Raw genomic sequence first — 20,987 nt, forward strand, 5'->3', positions numbered from 1 at the left:
GCTGACCTCGGGGCCAATATATTGTTACTCGTGGGGTGTACATGAAGAACTTTGTAGCGGTTTAGGTTGGCAACGTTGAAGTCCTTTTGCAAAACTGCTTTTTGTGTAATAATGCGGGAATGTTTTGAATATTCTGGAGAGGTAACCTCTTCATTTCCACCCAAGGAACTTTTTTGGAAGCAAGCAATCAAGGTTTTAGTGTGGGTTGACTGTTTGCTGGTGTTTTAAAATACGAAATGAGCAAGTGTTATTGAACTGCTGGGGAGCTAAGCTGAGCCATGGTGCATTCCCTTCTCATGTACCTGTAGTACTATACTGGACTTATGATGATCTCTGAAGATCAAATTGAGCCTCAAGATCTGTGCTCTTGAACATATCCGAATGCTACATTGCTGGTCTACAATTCACATTAGCTACAACAAGGATTAAGCTAGTGATGAAACTGTATGAACATTTATCACGGTGTTCTTTAAATGTGCTGAAAATGTTCACACAGCACTGATACCCACACCGAAATCATTTCACCAAGACTCCTATTGAAATACACAAATACAATTAGCCTTACTATGCATGCCTTGTTTGCATAAACATTAAAAATATGTAGCTAATGCCTCGTTAACATGAAAGATGGTCAAGACTTTTGCAGCGATTTTCTTTCTGCATGTTCTGCAAACATTGTGACCATCTTCGAGTTTGCCGAGTTACTGGCCTTTTGCCAGGATGTTTTTAAGTTGCATGCACACGGTTTATATGAGAATCTTTTTTTGGAAATTAATATTAGACTGCCATCATCTGACAATATTTCAAATAAGACCTGGACATTGGACTACACCATCCATTTTCTCACGTGCATGCTTCAGAACTGAACCATGGTATTGGATTACGATATCAGACATTTTCTGACTTATTTATTTTGTTCAGAAAATCTTGATTTTGATTTTTTTTTTTATCTACGGCAAAAATCGACTCCCTCCCTCCCCAATTTTCTGTCCAATTAGCTTTTTTACACTTTCTTAAGGCTGAAACACACTTTGTGTAGAGCACAAACCTTTCTTGCGTCCTTGGCAACCTGGGGGCCATATTGAGGGACCACTCACACTACGCCATCTGTGCCGTGCCCGAGTCCGTTGGACACCTGTACCGTACTCAAGTACGATTGCCCCCCCTCCCCCTGCTGTGCCGCTGGTCTGTGCTCACACTGGGCAATCTCAACTGGGCCTGAGTACGGTTGCCTCTTGTACATACGTCATTACGTCGTAATATGTCATCACCAAGCCTCGGCTGCTTAGTAGAACAACAATGGAGGACAACACATTGAACACATTTGACACTTTACTGACTTTGTTGCTTATTTGGAGCCTTTCCACTCAGGTACAGCCCTCACTGAGCGTTTTTATACTGCCAAATATGCCGTTTTATGCACGCCTTTTTCGAAGCACGGTCTGTGCTTTTACGCTCCCCGAGGTAAATTGCCTGCTTGAGCTAGAACCCCAATTTACCCTCCCGGACCCTGAACACATTGGCGGTTTATTGGGTTTCATTCTGTTGTAAATGCGACGGCTCCGCGGTTCCGGGGAGGGGGGCTTGGGTAGAGGTGTTGCTGCGCTGTCTCCACAGAGCAACCGCTTGCCGTCGTGTAAAGGGGTAGAAGGGTCTCATGGACTATGCGTCATCCAGCTCAGGTTGCGTATCCGTGCGTGTGCACGTGTCGGCTCATTAGCATCTGTACCGTGGCCTGAGCACACCTCTCCGAAGTCTGCTCAGGCCACGTAATTGAACTGTACTTGAGTACGGTTGGGGTGCTCACACTAGCCAAACGATCAAGACTTTAGGGGCACACTAGGTGTCAAACGGACTTGGGCACGGTACAGATCGCCTAGTGTGAGTGCGCCCTGAATCCCGGATGGACTCACTCATGAAGTCCACTTAAATCGATCATTGAAAGACAAAACTGCGGTTACGCAGTGAGCTGTGAAAGTGCTCTTCGAGTAACAATGGAGCGGATTGAAAGCTGATGCGCTCTGCCTATGAGCTTTGGTGTGTTTCGGCCTTTAGGAAACATGCCATTTTGCTTGCGAATAAAAACAATGGAATGACGATGCATTTAATTTGCATATAGGCAAACAACGGCCACAACACTACCACATCTATTGAATGTCATGGCTGTAAAAAGTTTCTGCAAGGAAGTATTCCAGGTTTTTTTTCTCCATTGATAGTCTCAAGGGGTTGCCACTTTTTAAGCGTACCCAGAGATATGAATTTGGACCTAGGCTTTCTTGGATAGGTTCTCAGTCCACCGCCAACGGCCTTCTCAAATGATAAAGGTGCAACACATAGGCAAATTGACATACGTTATATGTAGCTTTTGGCCAAGCAATAAATTAGGGACATTCTGATACGTTGATATTCTTGGCAGAGGTATTTAGATTTTTTTTTTTCCTGCAAAGGTCACTGAGACTGAAGCTGGATCCATTTGAACGGTGTTGTTTGATTTGTCCTTTCCCAAGGCACTAGTCTGGATGGTTTGCGAATAATGGGAAACAAACGACCATCACATCTGAAAAGTCTTTGTGCTTAATGTCCATTTGTGGTGTTTGATTTCATGTGCTGCTGACGTACTTGTGTTCCATCATGTCTGGGGTCAATTTCTGCCAATTATCAATTGGTTGACTTCTGGCACTGTTACAGTACTTCCACTGATTGAATAGTTTGATACATTTCCTGCCAGTTGGCAGTAAATGCATGTAGATGCACCATTAAGATTAGTTTACTTCGTCAGACTTTTTTGGGAAACATTCATTGAAAAGTAAGCTTTATTGAGATCTTTTTTGGTAGCAAATATTTTCATTCATATTTTCATTAACTGCATCCAACTGCACACATTTAGGGGGGAAATTCACATTTGGTGGTATATATATCTCGTGAAATGTAACATTTGCTCGTTCACATCTGGGGGGGGGGGGGGGGGGGGAGAAGGAGCATACATCAAGTCACCTTTTTTTGTATTGGTAGTTCAATGTTTTTCTATTTTGAGGTGCCAGCATTGAGGCTGGTAGATCCATCTGGCATGCACTGGAGTCCCACGCTAGGTAGGCACTGACTAACGAAAGCATTACCCTTTCTTCCTTCTCCGTATGTAACCTGTGGCACCTGTGGATCTCCATATTGGAACGAACGGTACCTTCGGATGTGTCATCTGCCGGTTGTGTTGTAAAACTGATCTCGCTAAAAAAACAACAACCTCTTGCCACGTATGCACATACCTAAACACATACTCACTCTCTTAATGCTGCTACACTTCTGCCCCCGTGGACATGAATTGTGTGCTGTCACACTGAACATCACAATTGACCCCTTTCCCCTCGTTGCCTGAATACGAAACTGATTCCCCTAACAGCGCAATGAGCGCTTCCCCCAGGGAGGTCCAAGGGGGATGGGTCCTGGTAACCCTGGGTTTGGTAGGGTCCGAGAGGAGTTTGAAGGACCTGCCAAGAAGCCACGCTTTTAAACGCTGGCCCTGGCAGCCATTTTGCCAGCAGCGGCTGCCCTCTTTGTGTAGTTCCTCTTAGGGCAAACCTTGTTGAGTCATAAATGTTGTATTTATGTTTCCTAGTGTTTGTGCATTTTTAGCACAGCAAGTCATTTATTATCACCTAATATATGTTTTCATTATTTTAATTTGGAGTAGTAGTAGTAGTAGGGACCATGTAACTGTGGTCCGTGGTTGGTACCTATCCGACCCATATATCATTTATTTCCTTCTACACTTGTATCATGCTTTGTGAGTGGTCGTGACGTAAAAATTTTAACATTTTCTCACCTTTATATCTATGGCTGTATTCTTTTGCCATATATTTGAAGTTAAAGCATGTGATACAATAAAGACAAAAATTGGTTCCAGCACCGGGAAAAAAAATATTTAAAAATATATATTTTTAAACCAGATAAAATGTCCCACATAAGCTATCCATATCCACTCATTTCTAATTCTTAAAATGACAGGTTCGGCACAAGTCCAAAAAGAGTTCTGATGCGAGTTCCTGATCAAAATTAAATTTCTCTTAAAATAGTTGATCCTAGTATTGACGCTAGGTCAGTTACATAGCGAGGCTATGATCTGAATTTTTTTTTTCAATTTCTGTTTTATCTAGCACAGGTCTAGTTAGATCATTGCAGCTAGTCGACATGTTATATATTTTGTAGTGTTTGCATTTAAAATTTCTCATTTCCATTTTAGGGTCCCGTCTATATAAAACCATGACCCGTTGTTCAGGAGATTAAGATATCTCAATGGAAGCTAATTGAGAAATGGCATTTAATTATTGATCTTAAAGGTTGGGTATGGAATTCGCTTTTTTGGCCATTTTTGCAAAATTACTTGAAATCCTTGTCATAACCCACTTACAGCCACTGAGTTAGAAGTACTGACATGAAAATTAAACAAGTCAATCATCTGTGGAACGGGCAGGGCTCGAAAAACTCCAACCAATGATTTCCAGAGCCACCGCGTTGCATTGGACAGTAAGTACGTCAATCAAACGGTCGTACTGCACTCCCCCTCCCATGCGCGCGACCCCTTCGTGCAGTACTCGTGACCCAGAGCTCTTGACCCAGAGCAAGCTCCTGTTTGTTGTTATCCTGCGCTAGCTACTGGAACTAGTTAATCCACATTTGGACCTAGCAGTAGAAGACAATTTCCATGGCAGACAAGACACCACCATCCCCATGTTTTTTTTTTTAATGTTGCCATGTTGTTTAACGAAAACCTATGCTAGCCTGGCTCGCTCTTGCGCATCTGTGTTCGCGCTCGTGCATGATTGCGCGTCCAGGTACTTGGAATGGGTGGAGTCAGAGTCAGCGTTGAAGGAGAGGGGGTAGGACCATTTGAGTTGTGTATTTTCAAAATCTGCTGACGTTTCGCAAATCCCATACCCAACCTTTAACTATTTGAGGTGTATCCTCTTCGATAGGTACCTGTGCACGTCCCTTATAAAATAATATACTAAATCAGACATGTTCCAAATATCTATAAAAAGAAATTATTTTGTCAGCAGAATCTGCAATTCTTTTGGCTGATATTCATAGATTTCTCCCTGGAACAACTTTGCATCAATCAAACTTCCTTTGGTACTCTTATCTGGAGTTGCTAAATGTGAAATGTATACTAGAACCAAATGCCAATTATTAACTATAATTGAGACTTGAAGACACTGGTGCATTCATGTTGAATTGTCTAAATTTTAGATAATTTTGGGGAATCTTAACATAAATGTCTAAACGATCATCATCTTGCAACAATTGTAAAAAGCTGCGGCTTTTCCTTGGGCAATTCAATATTGTTGGTGTGTAATTCAATGTTTCAGCCTTGCTTGAAAGAAGGCAAACCTCACAATGTGAATCATATATACAGCTTCATAGGGAAGCAGCAGAGGTGCTTAAGTGAACTGCCTTAGACAAGAAAGACATTGTTACATTTGACTCTCAATCAAACCAAGTGATGACATATTTGCCGTCATGTTAGAATAGGACAACCCTTATGCCCTTCACAAGTCTGAATAAATGTATTGAACTTTATCATTGAGCCTCGAATGCTTGTTTGTGTTGCTCTGGTTAACACCCTCAAGTGAGTGTTTGAGTAATTGTTCTATTTTACTTGAGACTAACTGCATCCATGTGGGAGCCTTGCTTCAGGCAATTAGATCTGATTAAACCATTATTATTGGTGGGAACGATTGTGGGGGTCAAAAAGCACTGCAAAAGTATTTGATCAATCAGTTGTAAGAACATTGGCTTTGATGCCAGCTTACTTTTGAGGTGATTTACGAATTTCTATGACATATCAAGAGCGATGTTTGCCACAGCTGTGTAGTTTCGATTTTCTTAACAGCTGCTATTCGTCTGTAGCTTACTCTTTCTTTACAACTTTGTGAAGTGAATTCAAGTCTTGTGTTACTGAAGACTTGCACCAAGTCTCTATATTAGAGCATTGTGGTCATGCCCAATCAGCTGTTGAGGAAGAAGTTTGCTTACTTATGGCAAGACTTGTAGGAAACACCAGACCCGAGTTGGGTTGTTAAAAAATTGATAATTATTAAACGCCTAATTCATTTCATAATAAGATCATGAGCACTAATTCCCTTTTTTTTATATTTTATTATTATTGAGGTCAAATGGCAGAACTATTTATTCAAACATACATTTAAGTTAGGATATTATGTTAAATATATGTATTTTAATACCATACCATAAAATATTATTTATTGCACACTTCTTCTGATAGAACTATGGTATATTTTTATATGGTATGCAGAATTAATTAATAAACACGCCATTTTGAGAATGATACTTTACTAAATAAAATGTAACGGAAAATTTTCGCTTTTGCTCCTAGGCATCAAATATTTCCTCCCAATAGTTGACATTATTCAAGATCCAACCAATTAAAACTTTTTATTATTCATTATCATTTCCAAATTGTCCCTCGGTGGTTACATATATCGCATGAAACTAAAATACGGATTTTAACATTTTAAGATCTTGAAGAAAATATTCATATTGAGAAATAAGAGGATTTTAACAAGAGCATATTTGGGCAAATATGACCAACCTTTTGCCTTGATAGGCTTTAGAATCTGGATAAGATGTACAATCCTTTGTGTAAAACATAAATGGACCATGGAGGATGACAAATATCAAAAATACTCTTAATCCAGATAAAAAATAAGAAATTGCTTAAATATATCTTTACGTTTCATGTTATGTCTGTTTTGGTGTCATGTACATTCTTTTTTTTTGACAGGTTTGATCATCATAAAAGATTGGAATATCAAAAGCGAGTTTCCAAACCAAGTCCTAATTGCTACATTTTGCTACTCCTTTTAGAAAGAAGAATTGAGGAAAGCTGTGGGCAGTGTTTGGTTAATGGATATCCCCAAAGACCCACAGGGCAAAGTCATATATTTTACGTTTACCAAATACTTTTTAGGGGATAAAAGCTGTACCGCAGCTCGATGTAGTGTTTTGAGAGATGCAAACACTTTGCTGACAATATTATGTTGCTTTACCTTTTTAACAGTAATATACTTTACATTATCGCACCATATTCAAGACATTTCCCATATCCTAATATATCCATTTTTTTATGTTAATTATCTCAGTATTCCTAAAATGTCAACATATGTAATGCTATTAGGGATACAGGAGATCAAGAAACAACAGGAACATTTTTAGTCCTACTTTTCAGATATTCAGAAGAGCTTCAGTAGGCAGAAACTAGTGGCAGCCAGATCCATTTTATTTCCAAACTACAGTAATCTCTTACTGCTGAGAAAAGAAACAATGTGTGTGTGTGTGTGTTTGTGCGAGTGCGTCCTACATGTTTGTGGGGATCATGCGGGGTATGTTGGATAGCCGCAGTCAGCCAGCTGACAGACAGGCTGCCCCATTCCAGGGTTGAGGCCCCCCGGCTTTTGGGTTGCGTTGCGGAGGGGTACTTCAGCAGAAGTTAGTGGACAGTAGAGCCTGGACTTGTTTGCACTGCAGCCAGAGGTATGCTAACACAGATCAGCTGAACAAGTTGAAGGTAAGTGTCCATCCATGTTAAAGATATGATTTAAAAGATCCCCCTTCTCCCCTTTCACCCTACAACACTACTTAACTGCCCTCTCTCTTTCTGTCTTTCTCTCTCTTTCTTTGTGAAGTACTCTGGTCACTCTGCAAAGTGACCTATACAGGGCTTCTGGCATCACACTTGAGAAGAATGGCATCACAGTGCAGATCTCTTTTGTCTCTCTCACTTTAATTGTGTGTAACTTTGGCAATGGTTTACTGTTTCCTTGTGCAAGTGTGTGTGTGTGTGTGTGTGTGTGAGTGTTGTGGTGGTAGTTCAGCAATGGTGATGGGAGCTACAGGCTTGTATGGTGGATGGCTCGGTCACTGGCTCATGTAAGGTTGGCAACGACCGTGGTCCTTGGATTCACTCCTGTATCTCCATCGAGTCAAGTATCAAAATGGCTCCAGCGGGACTGGGAAAGCAAGCGGTTTGGTAACGGGCTGGGATCGAACGGTGAGTTGAACTATCAACTTTTCTGAGGGGGTTGTTGTTGGGTGGGCTGCTGTACTTTTTTTTTTTTTTTTTAACCCAATGTCTCACCCGAATCTGGGCTCTGCCCCTTTTCCTCAAGCTCTGTAATGTGTGTATGTGTGTTTGTGTGTTGGGGACGGAAGGGTGAGTGGGCAACATTGGTTCTCCCCCAGTACTGCACTCAAAGGATGTCCAATAACTCAAGCCACACCTCAAAAAAACCTAGCGAATGAACTGATAAATGCCAAAAGATATGAGGCAAATTTCATGGATGACTTAAATTGTATCGCCGAATTTACGGCCGGGGAAATCTATACGGACAAGGATTTCCTCAAGATTAATTTTATTCTGTTTCCCCCCGCAACCCCTCCAGTCTAACGATACTAGTGTGGAAATCTGTAGATCTTCGTGTACATAATTGTCTGACAAGTCATTATCCATCCACGAATGAGGTGATGGGGATTTGGCATATAGCCTTCTGACCAAGGTCTTCGCATTTGAAGTATTACAAATTAGGTGTTGGTTTTGCCATCCTTTTTATCACTGTGTAAAATTACAACTTGGTGCCAAAGCTCTTGCCGACGAGAACTAAACGAAAAATCTTTGAGATTGCCCAACAAGTATTTGCGCAATAAAATGCCATTTGTCGTTAAACGTCAGCATTAGATAAAATTAAGATCTTTGTTGGTATGTTCTAGTATTTGATTAACTTTGTTTTTACCCAAATAAATAGAAATTGGGTTTGTTCCGTAAAAGCCAGTCACTTCCGATCAATCAATCCATGTAAATATGGATCAGTATTGGCAAAGGTGGACAAGGGATTGGTTACAGGGCAGTGTCAAGTTCAAACTGGGAACCATCCTTGACCGATGTAGTGAAATGGCTTGTATGTTTATTTAAACACAGTAAGCTTGTGATAACATTCACAATGTATCTTAATGCTCTCTATCCTCTTATTCAAACCTTTTGATGCAATACCATTGTAGGAATCATTGTTCAGGCAAATGGCTGGAATTTAAAGGAGGGACAGCAAGAATTCACTAACACAGAATTGTGAATCCTTCTGGACCTCTTCTATAAACATTGACTAGTGAGATTCAGGGGTGGGAGGGTCCTTCTACGGTAGTCTCTGCTGCATTGGTGTGTATGTGTGCGTGTGTTGCCATGTGTGTGCCTAGTTGTGAAATGATGAGCTCCAAGGTGCATGTGTAGTGCCTTCTCTCTGTTTAGTCTGCACTGAGCCAAATCTACCAGTCTTCACTATTTATTTTTCGTGTCATGCCAGTGACCAGCCAGACATTTTGTCAAGGGACACGCCCTGCTCTTCATAGACTTGTGGCACTTCCCCTCTGTGGGTTATTCCACCCCGTACAAAATAATGTAAAAGTACCTGTGCTGTTACGCTTCAGTGTCTAAGCAGCACTCTTTGACCTGAAGCAACGCTATAATTTGTGTATGCCGTACGACTCTGCTCACAGGAGCTGCAAGGTTGTGTCTTATCTGCACTGTGATCCATTTCCTGTTCCTCAAGTCATAGTCCTGATTGGCTACAATTGACCCTCCAGTTTGTTCCTCTGAGTGTGATGCCAGAAATACCCTTGTGGCCCCTGACGGCCCCCTCCCGGCCCAACACTGGAAGGGCTCGCTGACCCGAGGCCCCCAGAACCATTGGTCTAGCTGGCGCACTGAGGTCACCGTATTCCGTAAAGGTGCACCTCTGAGCTCCATAAGGTGTCTGCAGTAACACCCTCCTGACGTTGTCATCCAGTCGCCAAGTACGGCGTGCCCTGGCTCTGTAGCACCGCTGCATACTCCAGACCTTTGCCAGAGCTTTGGTTCGTGGCAGTTTGTCCTGCTTCCTCGTCGTCTCGTTCACTTTTTTGCAGTTCCATGAAAGACGTACTGTACCATCGATCTGTACACTATACCCACGCCATTGCACTTTCAACATTCAAAACACCCTAAAGGTACTATGCACAAATTTCCTTAGATTCGTACATGTAATGCATGATCATGACGACCATATACCCAAGAACAGTTATTTTGTTTGGGATGGTTCTCAAAGTCTGTTAATCGGTTGGCTTTCTGCACACACAAAACGCTCTCTCTCACACTCAGAAAAGGTGTTGATACAGGTTGGATGTTCTGTGGTGTGACGTGTTCTCTGTGTGCAAGCAGGGTAGTGGTCCAGGCCAGGCCTCTCTCTTACTGTGTCTCTCTCTCAACATAGGAACCGCCGGGGTCCACCGGTGGCTGAGCTGGTCGATGGCTGGGCCGACTTCAGTGACAATTTAAGGTAACAAATTGACATCTTTCCTGAACTGTTAATGCGTAGCCTCGCAAAGCCAGACCATAGTCAGACCATGCTCATTAGGGCTGGAAAGTCTGTCGTCCCCAGTGTTTGTTCAGGGGCTTTGCCAGGCAACCTTAATTTGCAGACGATTGGATAAGCTTCGGCGAGTCAAAGTAAATGCCATAAACGACCGTTAACTCTACCATTTTTATTAAGGTTAAAACCTTGTTGTGGTCAAATAAATCAAATTCCAAAGCAGCATTTATGTATATTAATCAACAAAGATTATATCAAATACATTACTCCCTTGGGTTTACTTATTGGTCGACCGCATTTAGTTTGGAGGCAAGCTCCTCGTTTTGGTCTGGTTACAGACTAACGTCACGAGGGAAAACTTAGTAAGCCTGCGAGATCCAGGCAGGGCTCGCCACAGCTAGTTAACTGGTGTATAAATAATTAATTTTGTCATAAAAAAAAGGGGGGGGGGGGCAATCTCTTGGTAAAAGTACCCAAATTTCATCTTGCTGTATTTCCTATTAATGGAGCATCGAATGTATTTGAAAAAAGTATTTTGTTTCCTTTGTTAGCTAAACCGAAGACGCTATTCATGTGTTGTGAGAAGCCGTGGGAGACCACTGGACTCGAGTTGCAGGGCCGATCGGATGACCCACGGGTAAGCATGTCCGGTTTCGGGCCATGTAGAACAGAACATTAGTCAATTCCTGGCTAGTGTTCAGTACATGATGTTTAGTTAAGTCTGGGTTCCTTGGCTTGTTGTTCATTTGTGCCACTTTCCATCCGTTAGGGTTGAAGATGGATCTGCAGATGCAGGAAATACAAGAGAAGAGGGAAGGCAACTTCAATGGCACCTGGAAGTCCCAAATGCTTTGAATGCTTTCAAAATAAAAGTTTTTAAACTGGTCCCTTTTGGTTTAGTCTAACCTCTTTTGAAATGGACATTGTAGAAGCTATAGAAAATCATAACATTTGTTCATATAGTATATGCAGAAACACATTATTAAGCAGTCATTCTTCAAAGAAAAAATGTGATTATAATTTAAGCCTAAGTAAAACAATCCTGAGGCTATTTTTTTATTGTGGGAATTGGATAGTTCTAGATTTAAATCGACTGGTGTGGATGAATACCGGTAAGGAACAGGTGCCTGTTGCTAGCCCCGGATCATGTGAATCTAGGCCCTGCTGAAGAAGCCTCCAGGGCAAGAGTTTCCCCTGCCAAGTCACACCTAGGGTACTGGAGGCTGGCTGTCCACCCTGCTGGGGTGGTCCAGAGTGGATGACGCAAGACGTTCTCCAGCAGTGATGAAATGGCCCTGGTCGGGAAAGCTGTTGAGCCGGACCGAATGTTGGGTCTAAACTTGGCCTCTTTATAATTTGGCAGACAGAAATCAGATACTTGTCTTTAAGGTCTGGTTTATTTTGTACGGATTTGTACGTACAAAGACATGAAAACGGGCACGGTTTGGCGGTCAAGTATGGTTTGTGACCTGAAAGGCCAATCGCTGGCTAACGCCGACTCAGTGTTTGGTCTTGGTTTCCTAGAGGATGAGTCAATGCTCCCTCAGCCCCTGTCCATTCACCACCTGGCCTGCAACCCCCCCTTCCCCAAGGTCTGTAAGCTGACCTGCAAAACATCGAAAGGGGGACATAGGTGAAGTAATGTGGGTGATGTCCACCTGACCAGCCTCTGCCATGCATCATTAATGGCCTTCAATGATTAATCAAGTTGTTCGCACCCTGTCTTATACTCTCCCAAACACCCACAGTTGCCATTGACGCTCCATCTACTGCACAGGTAGGCTTCTGCTGCACCAACCCAACCAAGGGGATAGGAGCCCGTCTTGATAACTCAAAGTCCTTCAATTAAAGAAGAAAACACGACCATATGGCTCAGAAGTTGAGTCTTGGAGGTACTGCCGGACCTGCCGCGAATTAGGTGCCTAATCTGTAGGGTAGATGGACGACAGCCGGATAGAGTACGCAGTTGGTCCCCGCAATGAGCACGACCAACAGCCGAGCCTTCCCACCTGCCTCCGCGCTGGGGCTGGACACTGGTGGGCCCTGGCACAGGAGGGACCTGCAGAAGACCAGGTCCCGGACTTTCTCCTACCTTCTCTCCAGCTCCGTTCCCCCGACGTGCGGCCCGGGGGGGCGGCCAAGGAACCCTGTGCGTCTTCCCTCGCTCACCGCTGACCAGCGACCCCACAGGAAGACCCCTGTGGTCTCCCTGAGGTAAGGTGATATGCGATAACTGGGTCAAGGGATACTGGATACGATACGGGTTCTTTGTTGAATTTGCCATTGGCGTTCAATTCTTTTGGGCGCAAAATCGAATTTAGCAAGGTGAGACTTTGCGAGAAATCCAATGGGGACCACAATGGGAACAGATAACTTTAATTGTTACAATCAAATGTATTTTCATTGGATAAACAATTACAAAAGGCTTTAAACATGGTGATGAATAGAACAGAATATGACTATTTCCCCTGTTGCTCCACACATTTGAATGTCTCAAATCTCCAAGTTCGAGAAGGAATTTAGTAAACCCACAAAAGAACGAGGCGAGAGAAACGTACTTCATAAAAAAAAGTATACAAAAGTAGGCCTACTTTATATACGCTGTAAGACCTGAATTAATATCCCTATTACAATTTAACTTTCAACCCTGCAGCTTCAGTGAGCCTTCCCTCTTCTCTCCCGGGGAGAACGTCCACATCTCAGGAAAACACCACCGTCCCAACTCGTTCCCAAAGCTACCGCCGCCCTCCAACCCACCGCCTAACAAGTCATCCTCAATGACCCCCGGCAATACCTACAACCCTTCGAGGCATCGCCACTCCGATGCGACGCGTCTGCTCCCCCGGCACAACCCGAACGACCACAGGCCGATCTACACCCACTTCTCACAGCCGATCCGTCCCAGCCCCAAGACGCCACCTTCGAGGCCTCCCTCTGAGAGCGTCAACTCATCGGAGATCTGGTCTGAACTTCGACCGTCGGTGATGCGATACGGTCGGGGTTCGTCCAAACGAGAAGGTCTGTCTGTCGTCGGCAGACCCTGTCTTCCGGGCTGCTGCCGAACTCTGGCTTCAGTTGCTGCATCTCTTCCCCTGAAGCGCACGGAGCTCCATGTGTTTCTGCCCACCGGGGACCCGGCTCGGGAGGCGGGAGAGACCGATGCTGAGTCCGTGGATGAGGGCTTCATGGATGAGCTGGACTGTAAGATCAATTCTTTAAGACTTCAGCGGGTTCGACCCAAGTCTGTTCCCTACCACTGAGGTGTTGTTGTTCAGTGATTGATAGACTTTATAAAGCAGATACACAGAAATGGCCACTTTCGGACATAAACCTCAATAGGACTTTCATTATGGGTTAATTTCTGTCCTTATTTGGTTAGGTTATTTTTTATTTGATTTTGTACTCTGAAGCATGATATTTTGATGCATGATGCTTTATATAACATGGCTTAGTGGTAATTATTGTTTATCTATAATGCAAAATGAAATGGACTGTCCGTTGATTCAAGCAAATTAACACACAAAAATAACACACAAAACAAAAAGTCCCATGGTTCTGGTTCTTCTTTATTGGCATTGACCAGCAGAGGGCCCCAGAGACTGTCCACTCACCTGGCCGGGGGCCCGGGGGTTCAAGTTCAGGCAGTGGGGGCCTCTGCTGGTTGTTGAAATTCACAAGAAGATACAAGTTCATAACAAATTGTGGCGTGCAGCTTGCTGAAAAGAGAGTACATGTTGAACTGTTTTGTTATATTATAAATGTAGCGTAGAATGAAGCAGGCTATATGGTTTGTGTGTGTGTGTGTGTGTGTGTGTGTGTGTGTGTGTGTGTGTGTGTGTGTGTGTGTGTGTGTGTGTGCGTGCATTATGCCTTTGTCTACATAATTACTTTCATTCCAGCGTTTGCATGCTTCCTACACGGGGTCTCGGTGCTCGTGCAGCGACCAACTGCAACCCGTTTTTGATGAACGAGTCTGCCAAAAAGGATGACTCAATGCAAACATAAGAAGATAAAATTGTGTAATGTCGATTTATTTATTTTCCCCTCCCTAATCTGGTATTTGAGAGACGGTGATGCAAGCTTCCACCTTTGTCACAGTGGGCTACAACTAAATTTGGCACAGAGGTCAAAAAAAGTGCTACCAAAAATCCCAGTCACCAACTAAAATTGAGTTGGGCAGAAATCGCCCCAAGTTCGATGCTGTGACGTCGGGGGCTGTGATTGGCCCGGTCCAGGCTTCACGTGTCCTCCGCATCTCCCTTTAAAGTGCTTCGCTCGCATCCGAGGCTTGACTTGTGGGTTGGAAACAGTTATAGATCGTCTGCTTAGCATAACACAGAGGCTGCAAAGATGGTTGATCAGTTTGTTGGGACGTGGAAGATGGTCACCAGTGAAAACTTCGATGAATACATGAAGGCAATCGGTAAGATTAATGGTTTTATTTGTTTTATTTTTGAAATCTTTGCATGGATAAAATAACAGCATTTTCTGTGATGTATTTTGTTATTTTGAGCAAAGTCCGTTTTAAACTCGTAAAGAGTAATTTTGAAGGAGTGCCTATTGAGCTGCATTAATGTCTATGTGCGCTGTACCCGATCCAGGTGTTGGATTTGCAACCCGGCAGGTGGGAAACCGTACCAAGCCCAATCTGGTCGTGACCTCAGAAGACGGAACGGTTTGCCTGAAGTCGCAGAGTACATTCAAAACAACAGAAATCAAGTTTAAGCTCAACGAACCATTTGAGGAGACGACTGCAGATGACAGGAAAACAACGGTGGGTCAAGGGGAAAGAAAAAAAAAATCCCAAGTGTATTTTGACCCGAGCTGCTTTAATAAACCCTTTCTGTGCCTCTCGCAGACCGTGGTGACCATGGATAATGGCAAACTTGTGCAGAAACAGACCTGGGAAGGCAAGGACACATTCATCGAGAGGGAAATCGAGGATGGAAAGTTAGTAGCGGTGAGTGCTCTTTTTTTCCCCACACTTTGTTTTGTCACACTAAACATTCCATGTTGCTTAAGCATTTGCTTGCAGATGCATATTTCCTCTACCCTTATCTTTTTTCTTTCTTATTTTTAAATACCGCGAGCCATTCATGGTATGTTTTTTATCTGATCTAATTAAAGGGCTATTTAGAATAAACTCAAACCTTGCACAAATCTACCAAATAATTACATTTTTAATATAGGCCTAGGCGTCAATGTGTAAACTGACCTCTCAATCCTCAATCATAAACTCAAATACGAGTCACGCATCGGTGGTGAAATCGAGTGCGGTGACCGCCGTCCACTCCCTCGTCGTCTCCTACTGGGCCACTTCTCACTCCCGAGTCCCGACCTCCCTAACTCCCGACCTCCCTACCTCGCGACCTCCCGTCTTTGACCTCTTCACGGGCCTTCTCGTCCTCACAGAAATGCAAGATGGGCGACGTGGTGGCGGTGAGGACGTACGTGAAGGAGTAGGTTTGCCGGACGGCCCCGGCGCTGACGGGCTCAGTTCAATGAGCGCAGACGACCAGCGAAGGCGCGTCCTGCACTTCTTATCTTATTTCTCAACCGTGTTGCCAAAGCGAAACATTTATATGCCTCTTTTTTTCAACGATGATATTCATTCGATACCAAGCATTGTTGTGGTGAAATGAATGACAAATAAAATGTAACAAAAAAAATGCAGAAAGATATTGAATAAAATGTGTCCAAATTTAAATCTTGTCTTTTGGTCGTGGTTGTTGTGAATACGAGAGATTTCCCTTTTTGGTTGGTCGAAAAACAGAGATCAAATACATTCTTATTATATTCTTATCTTATCTTGTTTACTTGTGAGAAGTGAAACACTGGACATCATGGGGAAGGGGGGGGCGGGGGGTTGGGTGGGTATGAGGCAGCATTAATTCTCCATTCTAGGACCGTGGTCTTTACATTTAGACCCAGAACCGAGTGCATTCCGCGGGGCGTTAGAACCCCCATGGGGCATGAACCGGGGGGCTGGCAGGGGTCCTTCGGAGGAATGCATAGTCCTGGAAATCTGGGAACCATGCCCGGAGAGGGTGGGGGTGGGGTGGGTTAATGTATTCCCTGACCTTGGGTCAGGAGGTCAAACATTTTCCCAAATTTCTCATGTTCTGGCAGGCGTGTTAGGGAGGGAGTCCGGGGGTCCAGGGGGGGGGAGCGCAGCGCATTGTGTGACCTCTCCTCTTTTCCAGATGTCCACTCCCTTTGGCTGATGGTCAGTGGCAGGGGGGGGGGGGGCAGGGGGATTGTTGGAGTGGCGACGGGCCACTTTCCCATGGCAGGAAGGGGATGTGATGGCCGTGATTGCTCTTGATGGGTCCCACAGCTGAAGCAGGTGGGATTGGGGGGTCAGTGGCGCGAGCCGGAGTTCCGTGTCCTCGTCAGGACAATGGAAGTGGTGCTGGGGGGGGGGGGGGGGGGGTCCAGGTTGTGGAAAGGTGGATGACATCATCAGTCTGGATACAGCACAGGAGCACGACTGAGGGGGAGTCGTGTTCATGGCAAACAAGCACGTCAAACGGGAGAATTGAATGAAAACATGTTTTGTAGTAATAATAAATATAGACGTTATAATTGTGTGTGTGCGTGCATATAAGAATGCATGTCTTTTTCTAAAACTATTTGCTTACTGATTTACATTTACTGACACATGGCCTTGCTATACGTTTCAACAGTTAAGCAACTTCCTAAAAGCAGCCAAATAGCTGTGATAACCATACGCTTTTAATTATTCTCCATCCTACTGAAAACATATTGCTTCTGTCCAGACTGTGTTCCTGCTGCTGGGGTCTGTTCTAAAGAGACTCCACTAATGGGCTGTAAACACGCGATTCGTTTCTACCATTTCTTTCGTTTCTCGGCCAGCGATAACAGATGACGTCGGACTTCCATGTACGCGATCTGTTTTGGAGCCGCAGGCGCCTTCAGCTCATCTTTGTTTGGATAGGTGTGGAGTACCAGCGCCCATGGGTTAAGGACTGGAGCTCCACATTTCACTGGAAGAAATTGTGAACAATATGATCTAACAAGAACCAATTGCACATTTCAAATCGTCTAAAGTGGGATGCCTGGCTTTATTGAACAGTTCAGGTCATGTTAAGAAACGCTGCTGCTGAGATTTAGGCCGAATCTCGATTCTTCCCCTTGCCCCTTTTGCTTTGTCTTTGTCTTTGTCTTAACCAAGACAAAGACAAAGACAAAGCAAAAGGGGCAAGGGGAAGAATCGAGATTCGGCCCAAGTGAGCTCTCAAATCATCTTAAAAATAAGGGGTACATAGCACTCAATCTTATCCCTTAATCTTGATCAAATTGGGTATTGAGACACCACTAGCTCTCACATGAACGCGCAACTTCAAGGGTAAGGGGGAAGATAAGGGGTAAGGGGAAGTATTGAGATTGGGCCTTAGTCTTGAAACCCAGAGTGAATGTTTGAAGTGGCTTGAAATTATCTCTCGGAAGACCGAGATGGGGGGAGATCGGCCATCCTTTCTTCCATCTCCTAACATTTTCAGGCCAACAGGACTTCACCTGTTGGGCCTGTGAAGCTTTCTGACTGAGAATGAGTAAGGGCTGTACAATAAAACTGGACTTAAAGAAGACACATACAGCATAAGTATTTTTTTGGGAATGCTGCTTTTAATGGATGAATATAGATCAATTCTACAACAATGAACTCTGAACATTGGTTACAAAGCAACACATGTCAGCCCTGACAGTTGAGTAGGTCGCAGTTTAAATGGGGTCTTGAGTTGGTTTCGTAACTGCGTAGGAAGAAGTGTCTATCTGACCTCTCGGCCAGATACCAGAGCACTCTTGTCATGAGACGATGAAACACTATCCAGGCCAGATTATAAGTGCTGAGTTGGGCTCTTCAGTTCCTGTCCGTGCCTTTAAGGTTTCTCTGTGTTTCTGTGCTGTATTTTAGTCAGCAGGAAATGTGTACAAAGGAATGCTACGTTTGTGAAATTCATGAGAAAAAAAATCAAATTATGAATGACTAAAAGACAAACATACAAAACAATAACAGGTCCATTCGAAAATACAATCTCTCTCATGTTCTCTCCTCCTTTATGTGCGTATGTGTGCATGTGTGTTTGTGCACATGCGTGGTCTTGTGTGTTTGTGCGAGCTCTTTGTGTGTGTGTGTGTGTGTGTGTTTGTGTGTGTGTGTGTGTGTGTGCATATTTGCATGCTTGTGTGTGTGTGTGTGTGCACCATTTGGCTTGTGTGCGCCCGCGTGTGTGTGGCCGATACACTGGGCTATCTTGTTGACTTCTAAAGACTGTTATTTTAAGAGGGAATGAACTCACATCCTTTACACAACATCTGGAAAACTATGGTCCACTGTGGTGCTCCCGCCCTTCCTCTTCTTGTCCTGAACATGGAATCCCTCGAAGCGCAAATAAACACTGGGGCTTCGGTTTGAAGGCCGCACAAAGGCATCGTAAAGACACACACAAAATGATGCAAACACACACACCAACATATACACACACATTCAATGCACACATAGATATACACACTCGCGCGCACACACGTATACACACGCACCCATGCACACACATATGTGAGTAGATGCCCTTGCTTGAAACAATAAGAGTTATAACAATATGGATTTTTTTTATTATATTAACTAACCATTTCTTAAAATGGATACTGAAACTAGTTTGGCAGTTCAGCAATGGTCCGGTTGCTGTCCTATCATCTATCAGGGAAATGCCAGCTTACATAACTCGGCTTTCTATAGTAGGAAGTTCAGGCTATGCCAATTACTTGTTGTCAAATCAAATCAAGTCCATTTTATGTGTATAGCCCTTAATCAAAGTTTCAGTCTCAAAGGGCTTTACAGGCCTTATGTATGACCCCCTTTAATGCAAGGAAAAACTCCCTTAATTAACAAGGAAGGACCCTTGATAAGGAATGCAGAGAGGGGGGTTCCTCCTTCCTGGGATGACTGGGATTAAAAATGGGCGCAATAGTTGACATGCATAGTATTTCAAGCAAACATTTTAAGATTAGTATATTCGATAAAATTGGAAAAAGAGCATTTTCCAATGTGATACGATGAAAGCTCATTATGGTAAGATGGGCCTGGCTGGACAAGGTAACATGTATGGTATGTATGGTCGCTTATCTCATAGTTGTTATCAGCAGGAACCCATTAGCTAGTATACTGTCTAGCAGGTGGATTGAGCCGTAATGGGAGCTAATGGACGCTCCTAGGAGCCAAATGAAAGCGTAAAGAGGTTTTATGTTTGGATTAGAATTCTTCGGCCTGGTCAGCGCCCCTGATTCCCGGGCTCAGGTGCTAAGAGAACGCTCTGTTTCCTGCTGATTGCTCTTTAACGTTTGGATCTGAGAGGCCAGCTCCTGAATACAGGAGGGGCCGCATGAAGACAACAGGAAATCATGAGAACGCAATATATCCAAGGGCCTTAATTTAGCTATGTACTTTATTACGTTCTTGAAATTTTATATTTATCGAGGTAAAATAATAAAAACACATTCATGGTTCAAAATTTAAACTCGACCAACAGAGATGCACTGCTCTCAGACCTACGCAGAATGAAGTGGTATCTCCAACCAGGGAACAACCGGCCCTACTTTACCTCTGTCCGGCCCCAGGTCGGGGGCAAGGGGGCGGGGCCAGCCTGGCTGTGTCTACCCCCGGTCCCTGGAAGCCCGGTTCCTGTAACAACCTCCCGGTGTTTTTGAAACGTGGTTGAAAACAGTTATGTCTCAACCACATCAGCCCCGCCCCCACCTCCCGCGATCCGTTGTCAAGTGTTACGCAGCGCAGCTCAGGCGGAGCCCTCGCCGTCAGTACAGGGGCCCCCCTTCAGAACAGCAGGTGAGCTGGGTTGCTATGCGACGGGCTCCCCCACCCCCTGACCGCCGTAATGCACTGGAGCGCTGAAGAGTGAACAGTCTGACCGCCGCAACAACAGCTCCCCTGAGTGTTGTGCCAGACGAGCGAGGTTCCTCCCTCTTCCCACAGCAGACCGCGTGTGTCTGACTCTGGTGATCCCGGGAGAAGGGACGGGCGATACTGAATCCACTGCAGCCGTTTTGCAATGAGAAAACAGCTGGATCTGGATGTGCAAAGAATCCGTGTGAAAAATGAAACATCAGGATCAGAACATTCTTGTGCGATCCGAAAACGATGCTTATGTTGTTATGGGTACGGCAGAATAATGTGTGGTTCTCCCGTTTCCATCTCTCTGTTGCGCGTCATGTCGGATCTCGGTTGTGTTTGTTACTCTTTGCCACTCATCCACCCATCCTCGTTTTACTCAGGGTTTGATAATGCGCGTTAAAAAGTGTGTCAATGAAACATAAAATACTAGAATGTAATGTAGGCTAATTATCATTGAGGAATTCTCTCAAGAAACACCTTCAAACGACAACTGTCTTCAATGAGTGCACTGACTGGCCTGGTACAACCTTACACTATAATCCCTTTGGTGTGCTGGACTGCATTAACATTAATCATCATAACACGCTCACAGTCAAATCAACTTGGGCTTTGAATACAGTGAACAGCAAAGCCTTTTTCCTTTTTTC

The 20,987-nt window shown here is 44.0% G+C and overlaps 2 protein-coding genes across 5 annotated transcripts in view; both read left to right on the plus strand.

The window, feature by feature from the left end:
* The window catches only part of sfpq (splicing factor proline/glutamine-rich), a 37,152-nt gene extending 25,856 nt beyond the window's left edge, over positions 1-11,296 (plus strand). For 3 of the 4 annotated variants that reach the window (XM_060044307.1, XM_060044310.1, XM_060044311.1), the window contains exons 10-12: positions 3,398-10,379; positions 10,964-11,049; positions 11,182-11,296. In XM_060044307.1, the coding sequence (XP_059900290.1) occupies positions 3,398-3,508 (111 nt within the window). In that variant the 3' untranslated portion in view covers positions 3,509-10,379; positions 10,964-11,049; positions 11,182-11,296. The remainder of the gene's footprint in view (positions 1-3,397; positions 10,380-10,963; positions 11,050-11,181) is intronic. The other variant, XM_060044312.1, reaches the window with a different exon arrangement.
* A 3,379-nt stretch (positions 11,297-14,675) lies between these two features.
* On the plus strand, positions 14,676-16,119 carry LOC132451706 (fatty acid-binding protein, heart-like). The gene is made up of 4 exons (XM_060044318.1): positions 14,676-14,835; positions 15,014-15,186; positions 15,271-15,372; positions 15,825-16,119. Exons 1-4 carry the CDS (start codon positions 14,763-14,765, stop codon positions 15,873-15,875), a joined length of 399 nt encoding a protein of 132 aa, XP_059900301.1. The 5' UTR covers positions 14,676-14,762; the 3' UTR covers positions 15,876-16,119.
* The last annotated feature ends 4,868 nt before the right edge of the window (positions 16,120-20,987 follow it).

The sequence above is a fragment of the Gadus macrocephalus genome, chromosome 22, assembly GCF_031168955.1.
Source record: "Gadus macrocephalus chromosome 22, ASM3116895v1".
Lineage (NCBI taxonomy): Eukaryota > Metazoa > Chordata > Actinopteri > Gadiformes > Gadidae > Gadus > Gadus macrocephalus.